Raw genomic sequence first — 12,036 nt, 5'->3', positions numbered from 1 at the left:
ATTCTCAAATGTGATTGATTACTAACATATGTGTTTATTGATCAACGGTTGGTCACAATTTGTTTTTATACCATGTATCATAAGGAATTTGTATCTCAGTGAATAAGAAACGTGTTGAGATGTATCCCCAACCTGTATGATCTTTTAATCTTTTTTCAATAAATTGAGGATTTTAATTATTCTTGGGACTCACCATAACTAATTTTCTTGTGTACTTTTATTGTTTATTGTTTTTTTTTCCATAATAATATTTATTGATGGGTACATTATATTTTTATTTTTGGTGGATATATATATTTTTTTTAATATTTTTACAATTTTCTTTTAATTTTTTTTTTCACTTTCTGACAGTTTTTTTATTTGTTTACTTTGTCCCACTATGGGACTTTCACTTTTTTTATTCTGATCGCCTGCATAGCATAGAGATGGAGCACCATCCCTGTGCCATGCAGGCAATCAGCGCTGCACAGTGGGAAGACAGTTTGGTCATGCACTGCGCATGACCAAAAAATCTTCCTGCTGTCTGGTGACCCGGATGTTGTCATGACGACATTGGGTCGTCATGGCAACACCCGGGAAGCCGCGGCAGACAGCGCTGGAGGCCGGAAGAGGAGGTGAGTATTCCGATCACCTCCCTTTAGCCACCGCAATGCTGCGATCGAATTCGATCGCAGCATTGCGGGGGTTAATGTGCTGGGAGCGGTGTGGGACCGCTCCCTGCACATAGTACCGGGTGTCAGCTGTGACAATCTGCTGACACCTGGAGGGGATCGCGCCCGCACAGCCTGTGTGTGCGCGCGATCGTCATGACGTACTAATACGGGTCAGGCTCTTAAGTCCCAGGGCACAGACGCGTATTAGTACGTCATGGGCTTTAAAGAGGCTAAACATCCAGCAAGGGTGTGTCAATTAGCAACAGAAGGTGAAGGTAACTGCTTGGTCCTATCACTACACTGCAGAGATAGAAAGATCAAGAAGGTGCCTGCAGAGCAAAGAGAAATGACCTTCTACAGCTGAATCCAGAATGACTGTCTGTCCCTCCTGACACACCCGTGACAGTATGTGTGAGGTTGGTGAAGGAGGCAGAACTTGCTGGCTCATATAGCTCTGTTAAACATACAATTACATAGAAAACACTGTTAAACTACATAACCAAACTCTGTGGTCTCATATTAGCCAATGTTTCCTCAGGCAGGACAGTACAGGACAAAAATTACTGTAAGTAGATATATCATATAACCCAAGCACCATATTACTAAAAATGATTTCTTCTAGGTGAAAGGAGATGGTTCCAGTAGTTTTAATGAAACAAACCTGTTCTTGACAACATATGATTTATTTATCGCGGGTTCAGAAGCTACAAGTGTCACCCTGAGGTGGGCAGTGCTGTTTATGCTCCTCTACCCAGATGTGCAATGTGAGTAAAACATATACTGTAGTAAGGTGTAGTAATCACATAGTAAGGTTACAGAGGCATAGCTAAGGGTTTGGAGCAGGGGGGGAAGAAACTCCTGAAAGAGTCCCTAACCAGGTAACCACGATTACAAAAATGGTGGCGCACCCTAATAGTGGATGTAGGAGAACCTCAGCAGATGACCGCACATAACATAGTCCTCTGCATAGTATAATGCACCCCAAAGTCCTACATACAGTATTCTGCTCTGAATCTCAGCTTAGCAGGTGCCATGTAATGATGTCATCACATCTGCTTCGTTGTGACATCAAATGCCAAGGAAGAATGATGGGGAGGAAGCGTTAGCTGATGCTCCCTCCTACATCATTGCTTTCGATTGTAGCGGCATCTATGATGCCGACGCAGTTGAAGATGTGATGTCGAGTGGGGTGGCCCAGTACAGGCGTCAACACTGACATCGGGCCTTCCTGTCACGCAAAGTGAGGGAAGGAATAAGTGTACAACAATGGGAAGAGGGGGAAGGGAACCCAAAAACTAGGGTAAGGGGGAGTGGAGACCCCTAGGCAGAGCTAATATCACCCTGTCTACCCTATCGTCCCTATATAAGTTCTGCACCTATCTCCGAGCAGCAACCTAAACCCTGAATGTCCCTAGAGCTAGGCCCTAGATAGGGAGGAGACGGGGTGAGCCCTAGTCAGGCCCCACTACAAACTAAAGAGAACAAGGTAAACAAACAAAGGTGATACACTTAGCTTGAGCAGGCACCAGAGAGATAATGCCAACTGTCCTCCAAGGGCACCAAAGAACAAACTAGCTGACTGCTAGTACACCAAGCCTGCATAGAGGTACATAGAACTATCACCGGCGACTCTCTGGAGAAACTGAGAGTTCGTAACTACCAGCATTTGTGTGTCAATCAGCAGCAGAAGGTAGAGGTCGCTGTTGGGTCCTAAAGGGAGAAAGATATAACTATACTACATAGAGGAGAGGATCAAGAAGGCATCTGCAATGCCACGTGCAGAGACCTTATACAGCCGGATCCAGAGCGACTGTCTGTCACACCTGAAACACCCATGACACTCCCCCCAGCTCACGGGTCCCATAGCAGCAGTGCATTAAGGTCATGTCTTTTTGCTTTGCCGGAGAGTTTAATTGTATCCACACGCTGGGCATACTGATACAGTTAAAAGTGGCACAGATCCAGGTGGGCTCCTCAAAGTGCAGGGCCTGGGGTGGCTGCAACCTCTGCCCCCGGTAGCTATACTACTGGGTATATTCACCATATAGTAAGGTATGGATAAATATTCCTGTAGTAACACTCATTTGTTTTCAGCCAAAGTTCAGGAAGAAATTGATAGAGTAATTGGAAGAGAGCGGAAACCGACAATGGGGGATGTGCTACAAATGCCATATACTAATGCTGTGATCCATGAAGTGCAACGATATGGAGACGTTGCTCCCTTGTCTTTCCCTCGTATGACCTACCGAGACATGGAGATAAAAGGTTACCTTATTCCAAAGGTAAAATCCAATCAGTAATGTCTTAGATTTTTTACTATTACAAATATGCTGGAAATTTTCTGGGTCTACACTGATAATTATGATAGACAGCAAAAAGCCTGAACACAAATCATTCTTTTGCTGAGCACATGAGAAAAACTGTTCTTTTTACAAGAATAGTGGCGCTGTAACAATACTATACATTACATACCGTAGTAGCACAGCAGGTGTATATATAAGGACATAAAGTCTGCAAACATTTTTATGTCTATTTCTTTCTTAAAAATGTTCATCCTTTTTTCCACAGGGCACCACTATCATCACCAACCTGTCCTCTGTGCTCAAAGATCATGAAGTCTGGGAGAAACCTTTACAATTTTACCCAAAACATTTCCTTGATGAGAAAGGAAAGTTTGTTAAACGAGAGGCATTTATCCCATTTTCTACAGGTAAGGAAGGTCTTCTTTGTATTAATGATCATCTTTTTTATACTAGGTTATACATTATTGGCACAGTATAGCTACTGTGATAACTTAGGGATCAGTTGGCTCCCGGGATGGTTTTCTACTAGATAGATGCTGGCACTCAAATAAGTGATGGGTTAGGTTCTATACATGCCACAACCAGCTTTATTAGTTTCATACACATCAATGCAAGTGCTTCACCATGCAATTAAATCTTTGGTTGTCTGACCACTAATCACATAGTACTCCATGCCGTCTGAGGCTGATGGGCCTACAGGCCAGCAACTTAGAACATATCACAGTCCATACTGGTGACACCCACATGTTTTGAAACAGTATATCCTTCTCCATACTGGGAGACATTTTATGAGCATGTCTCACTTTTTATAGGAGTTGCTGTTGGATATTGAGGCCCACATCCTGGTCAGCCCTGAATGCAATGGAGTCTTATCTGCTGTTCTCAAGCAGAATAGAACATATTCTCACCAATATTCCATAAAAACTCATGTCCTGTAATGTTCCTGTCTACACTATCCAGAGCTGAAACAATAGAACCAGGGACATACAATGTGAGACTTTGTAATTTATATAATTTCAATAATAATTGAATCCACTCATATTACTTATATTGGCTACAAATCCTTACATAAATATTAATAGGAAGGGAAAATCTTATCAAAGAATGTAACGGAGAAGATATAAGGCCTCAGGGATAACTCAAAAAAAAAAGAAAAAACAACACCCCTCTGGTGTGTGTCTATTTAGGGCAATTCTCAACATCCCTATATCATGGACACCAGGGTAATCATCAAAAAATGTATGAATCAGTACTACTAATTTAAAAGCATTATCTAGCTTGAAGGGGTATTCCAGTCTAACCAAGTTATTACCTTTGCATTGGATATGAGATAATACTTTCATTGGTCTCGACCCCACTGTTTGAACCCTCACTGATAACCAGAATTCGGGACTTGTGCCAGGAGAAGTTGCAGCTCCATTCACTGTCTTTGGAAGTGAGGTTGTTAGCGTATCCTTGGCTATCTTCATCAGGATCAGACTTTGTATTGAGTGACAGGGCACATGTGTGACTCGCAGCAGTTTGGTCAGAGAAGAACCCAAGCATACATTGTCCATTTTAGGACATGATCAGATCTCAAAGTCAAATGTCAGAATAATGTCAGTTTGAGGCTAAAATACCCTGTCTTATTACTAGAGATGAGCGTTGTTCTACTCGAACTGTTCGCCAATCTCAAATTCGAGCTGTTTTGGGCGGTGTTCGAGCCGTTCGGCGAACACGAACAATTTGAGAAAAATTCGGCTGTTCGAGGTTATGTTCGATAACTTTTCGTGCACCAAAATCATAACTGGATTTTTTCTCAGTAATGATGAAAATTAATGTTAATACGCAGTTTGAGTGTACAGCGGGGTGGGGGGAGGGGCAGGGGATGGATCTCTGCAGGAACAATGAAGATCTCCATTTTTTTTTCTCTTTCCCGCATTTGCAGTGGGGAGGTGCAATCTGTCAGCCTATCAGCAGCGCACACACGGAGCGAAGTGCTTTTTTTCACTCAAGCAAGGGCATGTGTCATTGGCAGTGTATGTCACATGTCCTTGCCCTATAAGACCAAGCCATTTTCCCCGTCGCCACCATTTTCTCACTGCTGCAGCTGCGTGTTAGACGGCACCGCTGTTGCTGTGTGCGCTATACCTTGTTAATTTCAAGCCAATTTTCGCACAAATATACAGATAGCTTGGGAGTAGGGAATAGTTGTGATTGCAGTCCTTTTAAGGACTAGGTTACAGCATTTCCTACGACTTTTATCAGGCAGGTCTGTGCTCTTAAATAGATAGATTGTGGGAGTAAAGACTAATTGTAATTGGAGTCCTTTTCAGGACTAGGTTACATCAGTTCCTATCAGTTTTTGCCAGGCAGGTCTGTGCCAGTGCTGTGCAAGTTTTTTTCACAGCATTTGGCTGAATCTAGCAAAGCTAATCCTTTTTGGCCTATTGCAGAGTGTGTTAGTCAGTGGAGTAGCCTATCTGTGTTGCAAGATATACCACCTGTGTATAGAATACCAATTTTTTTACTGCACCTAGTGAAGTAAAATCTTTTGGGCATAGCATCATTCTATTAGTCCATCTATACTGACCTCCATCAGGTTGCAAATTGAATATAATTTTTTTCTGCATCTAGCTCTGAAAAAATATTGGGCTTCTAGCTGTGTGTGGGACTTGTTCAATTAATCCATCTATACAGACCTCCATCAGGTTGCAAACTGAATATTTTTTTCTGCATCTACCTCTGAAAAAATATTGGGCTTCTAGCTGTGTGTGGGACTTGTTCTATTAATCCATCTATACAGACCTCCATCAGGTTGCAAACTGAATATATTTTTTTCTGCATCTACCTCTGAAAAAATATTGGGCTTCTAGCTGTGTGTGGGACTTGTTCTATTAATCCATCTATACAGACCTCCATCAGGTTGCAAACTGAATATATTTTTTTCTGCATCTATCTCTGAAAAAATATTGGGCTTCTAGCTGTGTGTGGGACTTGTTCTATTAATCCATCTATACAGACCTCCATCAGGTTGCAAACTGAATATATTTTTTTCTGCATCTACCTCTGAAAAAATATTGGGCTTCTAGCTGTGTGTGGGACTTGTTCTATTAATCCATCTATACAGACCTCCATCAGGTTGCAAACTGAATATATTTTTTTCTGCATCTACCTCTGAAAAAATATTGGGCTTCTAGCTGTGTGTGGGACTTGTTCTATTAATCCATCTATACAGACCTCCATCAGGTTGCAAACTGAATATATTTTTTTCTGCATCTAGCTCTGAAAAAATATTGGGCTTCTAGCTGTGTGTGGGACTTGTTCTATTAATCCATCTATACAGACCTCCATCAGGTTGCAAACTGAATATATTTTTTTTCTGCATCTACCTCTGAAAAAATATTGGGCTTCTAGCTGTGTGTGGGACTTGTTGTATTAGTCCATCTATACTGACATCCATCAGGTGGCAAACTGAATATATTTTTTTCTGTATCTACCTCTGAAAAAATATTGGGCTTCTAGCTGTGTGTGGGACTTGTTCTATTAATCCATCTATACAGACCTCCATCAGGTTGCAAATTGAATATAATTTTTTTCTGCATCTAACCCAGCCAATAGTTTTGGCCTAATACCACAGTTTGGCCACTCAGCTCTGCTCGGTTCCCATCCATTGTTTTTTTGTGCAAACAACTCCAGAGTTGTGAATTAGTTAACCACCAAAATGAGTGGAAAAAGGCCTGCTGCTGGTGGAAAGGGGTATAGGCGTGTTGGGAAGGGGAAAAAAGGTTGTGTCCGTGAGGTAGGTGTTAAAGCAACAGTAACATCTGCAGAAGAAAGACCATCTTCCAGCCAAACTAAAATGTCTACTTCTTTTAGCTGACAATGTGATAAGATCCCTTTCTTACGGCCACGCCAATCGTTACAAATTCCAGATGAGGCACAAAAACAGCAGGTGCTTCAACGGATATCAAGTGCTCCTTTAAGTGGGCTCTCCTCCACATCAACTTCAACATCACAAATACTCCAGTCCTCAAAGGTGTCACCCCAATCGCACTTGCTTCCTCACAGCTCCCAAATCTCCAGCTGTCCGTCTGAGTATGAGGTAGAACAGATGGTTGAGTCTGCAGAGCTGTTTACTCATACTATAGCCTGGGAATCAGAGGTCGACTCCAGCGCTTCTGTGAATCCAGACGAGGAAATGATCTGCACTGATGCCCAGAATCTTTATGAGTCGGATCCAGGACCAGACGCAGAAGGTTCTGACCATAATGTAGACCCTCATTCCCAAACTGTAACTCCTGTTGGTGGAGACAATGAGGAAGACGATGATAAGACTCAAATACCTGATTGGAGCGACAACTTTAGTTTTTTGTCAGGGCAGGAACAGGTTGGCTCTGAGGACGACGGGTGTGATAACGCACAGGGTGATGATGATGAGGTTGGAGATCCCACTTACTGTCAACCCACAGTCAGCCAAGAGATGAGGTCAGCAGAGGAGGTGGAGGAAGATGCTAGTGACGACGAGGTCAGGTTGCGCCTTCCTGGACAGAGACATAGTACTGGAAGCACGTCAACAACTGCATCCTCAAACACAACTCTGCCTCTCACCACAAGTCGTGGTGGCTCTTCAGGTCACATGGGTGCTAAGCCTTGCATAGCCTGGGCATTTTTTCAGATCGATAAAGTTGACTCAACTCGTGTTATCTGTAACATTTGTCAGCAAAAGCTTAGTAGAGGCCAAAAAATACATAGTTTGAGTACTTCATGCATGAACCGGCACATGGACATGAAGCATAAGTTGCAGTGGGAAGCTCAGTGTGCTACAATGCGGCCTAGCCGGCCGGGCCAACCACCGTCTGCCATATCTTGTGCATCCGCGGCCTCTTCATCCTCTGTGACTGGGGGGACAGCAGTCACACCTGTTTTGGGGCGCAGACCTGCCACCTCTTACCCGCAACAGCCAGCGTGATTGGCAGGTCATCATTTTCTTTGGAGGTGGTAACACCAGCTGGTGTTGAGCGCTGTCCGACATTGATAGCACCACCTTTGGATCAAGGCAACCTAACATGTCCGCCTGCATCTTCCTCACAGACCGGCAGTTTGCCGGGGACACCCTTATCAACCCCGTCTAAGCACAATAGCCAGCCCTCGGTCCCTCAGATGTGGACAAGTAAAAGACCATTTCCTCTTAGCCATGAGAAAGCTAAGAGGTTGAATTTCACCATCTGCAAGCTCTTGGCTACAGAAATGCTGCCTTTCCGCCTGGTGGACACAGAGGATTTTCGAGACCTTATGTCCATCGCAGTGCCCCAGTACCAGATGCCCAGTCGGCACTACTTCTCAAAGAAAGGTGTGCCTGCGCTCCACCAGCATGTCGCACACAACATCACCGCTTCTTTGAGAAACTCTGTGTGTGACAGGGTGCATTTCACCACAGACACTTGGACGAGTAGGCATGGACAGGGGCGTTACATGTCGCTGACTGGGCACTGGGTAACTATGGTGACAGCAGGACAAGGGGCTGCTGTCCAAGTCTTGCCGTCCCCACGAGTTGTGCGTCAATCCTCTTTATGTCAAAGTTCCTCCACTGCTTCTGCCTCCTCAACCTCCTCTCGGTCTTCCACCTGCACCCAAAGCCTGTCTGGTCATGCCACAAGCTTTCTAACTGCGCAGAAGGGATCCTGCACACCTCCTTACTATGCTGGCAGTAGGGCTCAACGTCATCAGGCGGTTTTTACATTGAAATGTCTGGGAAATGTGAGTCACACAGCTGAGGAGTTGTGGTCAGCTCTGGAGAACCAATTTCATGAATGGTTGTCTCCACTGGACCTGAAACCAGGGAAGGCTGTGTGCGACAATGCTGCAAACCTGGATGCGGCCCTTCGCCGGGGCAATGTCACACACGTGCCTTGTATGGCTCACGTGTTGAACCTGGTTGTCTAGCAATTTTTAGCCCACTATCCCAGACTAGATGGCCTTCTGCAGAGGGCACGGTCGCTGTGTGCTCACTTCTGCCGTTCGCATCCCGCAGCTCAGCGACTTACATCTCTACAGAAGTCGTTGGGCCTGCCACTTCACCGGCTAAAATGCGATGTGCCTACCCGGTGGAATTCAACTCTGCACATGTTGCAGCGACTGTGGCAGCACCGACAAGCCCTGGTGCAATACGTTCTGACGTATAGCCTGGGCCAATGAGATTCAGAGGTGGGGCAAATCACGCTGGAGGAGTGGTCTCAGATCAGGGACCTATGCACCCTTCTGCACAGTTTTGAAATGGCGACGAAGATGTTTAGTGCTGACGATGCCATTATCAGCATGACTATTCCGGTTAGTTACATGCTGGAGCACATGTTAAACAGAATTCGGAGTCAGGTGGTGGCACAAGAGGAGGTGGAGGAAGTAGAGGAGGAGGAGTTGTATGCGGAAGGGCTAACATCTGCAAGGTCCAGACGGTCGGCAGCACCAAGGCGGCAGGCATGTGAGGGTGGGGGAGATGGTTTTACCAGGGCGCATGGTAGCAGCCAAACTAGTGAGGAAGGTGCAGGAGCCCAGGAAGCAGTGGAGGACGAACTGATGGAAGACTCATCAGATGAGGGAGACCTTGATCACATTTCTGTTGTGCGAGGTTGGGGGGAGAGGACAGAGGAAGGAAGCATGATTGTTACCTCGCCACCAACACAACAGGGACTTGGTGCTCCTGGATGCGCAACACACATGAGTGCCTTCTTGCTGCACTACCTGCAACATGACCCTCGAATTGTGAGAATTAGAAATAATCCTGACTACTGGGTTGCCACACTGTTAGATCCCCGGTACAAAAGTAAATTTGCAGAAATTATTCCTGCCATAGAAAGGGATGCACGCATGCAGGAGTATCAGCAGAGACTGTTGAAGAATCTTACATGTGCTTTTCCACAAAATACCAGTGGTGCACGTAGTGATCTCACAGTTCCAACTTGCCAACCGTGGGACCGTCAAGTGTTCAGCACTCAAACCGTAACAGAACCACAGTATCTGCTGGTAACATCAATTTTGCGGAATCATTTCACCACTTTTTTAGCCCATCCTTTGCAAGGCCACAGGAGACAAGAAGTCTGACACATAGTCAACGCCTAGAGACGATGGTACAGGAGTATCTCCAAGTAAACATTGAAGCCACGACTGTGTCACTGGACCCTTGCTCTTTTTGGGCTTCCAATCTGGATAAATGGCCGGAGCTAGCCACTTACGCCTTGGAGATCTTGTCATGCCCCGCAGCCAGCGTTCTGTCTGAACGTGTGTTCAGCGCTGCTGGTGGTGTGCTGACAGATAAGCGCACGCGGCTCTCCACTGATAATGTAGACAGACTCACGTTCATAAAGATGAACAAATCATGGATCCGAAACGACTTTTCTACCCCTGTGTCATCCTGGGGAGAGTAAAAACTTGATGATTGGTTAAAATCACCCTACCAACCGTTTTAAGCTTTCAAATTACTAATCATGTTTATCTGTATCTTGGCTGGAAAATAATTTGGGCTTTGTAGCAGTGTGCAGCACTGATTCTACTAGACCATCAACAATAAGCTCCACCAGATTTAAAATTACTAATCATGTTTATCTGTATCTTGACTGGAAAATAATTTGGGCTTTGTAGCAGTGTGCAGCACTGATCCTATTAGGCCATCTATACTAAAGCTTCACCAGATTTAAAATTAATAATAATTTTTAGCTGCATCTAGCCCGGAAAATAATTTTGGGGCTCCGAGATGCGCAAGACACATAAGTGCCTTCTTGCTGCCCTACCTGCAGCATGACCCTCATATTGTCAGAATTCGAAGTAATCATGACTACTGGGTTGCCACACTCTTAGATACCCCAAACTTTTCGATCAACCTTTTCATTTTAATAAAGACCAAAAAAATGGTCATTTTTGAAATTATAAGAATTAGCAGGTTGTTAGAAACTGAAATCAAACAGTTTTCAACTCAAAACTTTATTCTAGGTGATGTTACATTTTCACATAGGACCCCTTGTTCAAAAGGAGCTTCTGAACTCTCTCGTCCATTGAATTTGTCAGGTTTTGGATGGTTTCTGCTTCAATTGTTTTGCATGAGGACAGAATACCCTCCCAGAGCTGTTGCTTAGATGTGAACTGCCTCCCGCCATCATAGACACTCCTTTTAATGATGCTCCAAAGGTTCTGAATGGGGTACAGGTCAGGGGAGCATGGGGGTCACACCATAAGTTTGTCCCCTTTTATGCCCATATCAGCCAGAGATGCAGATGTTTTATGTGCAGCATGAGATGGTGCATTATCATGCAGAAAAATGATCTTGCTGTGAAATACACGGTTCTTCTTCTTGAACCATGGCAGGAAGTGCTGTTTGAGAAAATCCACATACATTATGGAGTTCATCTTTAGCGCCTTCAGGGATCCTAAAGGGGCCGACAATCTCTCTCCCCATGATTCCAGCCCAAAACATTACTCCACCTCCTCCTTGTTGGCGCTGTAGCCGTGTTTGCGTGGGGTGTCCATCAACCAGCCATCCTCCACTCCATCCATCTGGACCATCGAGCGCTGCACGGCACTCATCCGTGAACAAAACAGTTTTGAAATCAGTCTTCATGTAATGTTTGGCCCACTGGAGCCGTTTCTGCTTGTGTGAAGTGGATAGAGGAGGTCGACAGGATGGCGTATGCACAGCTGCAAACCTCTGAAGGACCCTGCATCTTGTTGTTCGGGGGACGTTGGAGGCACAAGCAGCTTCAAAAACTTGTCTGCTGCTATGACAAGGCTTTTTTGCCGCTGCTCTTTCAACCTGACGTAATTGCCTGTAGGAAAGAGTCCTCAATTTGCCCTTATCAGCACGCACACGTGTGTACTGTGAATCAGCTACATACTTCTAGATTGCCAAGACAATTCATCCTGATCATCGCACAATGTTGATTGTAGTCATGCCTTGACCTAAACACTCCACAATTTGTTGCTTCTCAGTAGCCGACACATGCTTTTTCTTTCCCATTTTGGCAGAAAATGTAGGCTGCTTAATAATGTGAGACAACCTTCTTAAGTAGTCTTGCCTTTCATTGGACACACCTGCCAAACTAATTAGCACA

The 12,036-nt window shown here is 44.7% G+C and overlaps 1 protein-coding gene across 3 annotated transcripts in view; it reads left to right on the top strand.

Annotated features, from left to right (window-relative positions):
- The window catches only part of LOC141157213 (cytochrome P450 2D17-like), a 472,560-nt gene that overhangs the window by 216,854 nt on the left and 243,670 nt on the right, over positions 1-12,036 (top strand). For all 3 annotated transcript variants that reach the window (XM_073644206.1, XM_073644204.1, XM_073644205.1), the window contains 3 exons: positions 1,276-1,417; positions 2,748-2,935; positions 3,222-3,363. In XM_073644206.1, the coding sequence (XP_073500307.1) occupies positions 1,276-1,417; positions 2,748-2,935; positions 3,222-3,363 (472 nt within the window). The remainder of the gene's footprint in view (positions 1-1,275; positions 1,418-2,747; positions 2,936-3,221; positions 3,364-12,036) is intronic.

Source organism: Phyllobates terribilis, unplaced genomic scaffold (genome assembly GCF_046119375.1).
Source record: "Phyllobates terribilis strain yellow unplaced genomic scaffold, ASM4611937v1 Scaffold_8__6_contigs__length_399053987, whole genome shotgun sequence".
NCBI lineage: Eukaryota > Metazoa > Chordata > Amphibia > Anura > Dendrobatidae > Phyllobates > Phyllobates terribilis.
This window is presented reverse-complemented; position numbering and strand designations above follow the sequence as displayed.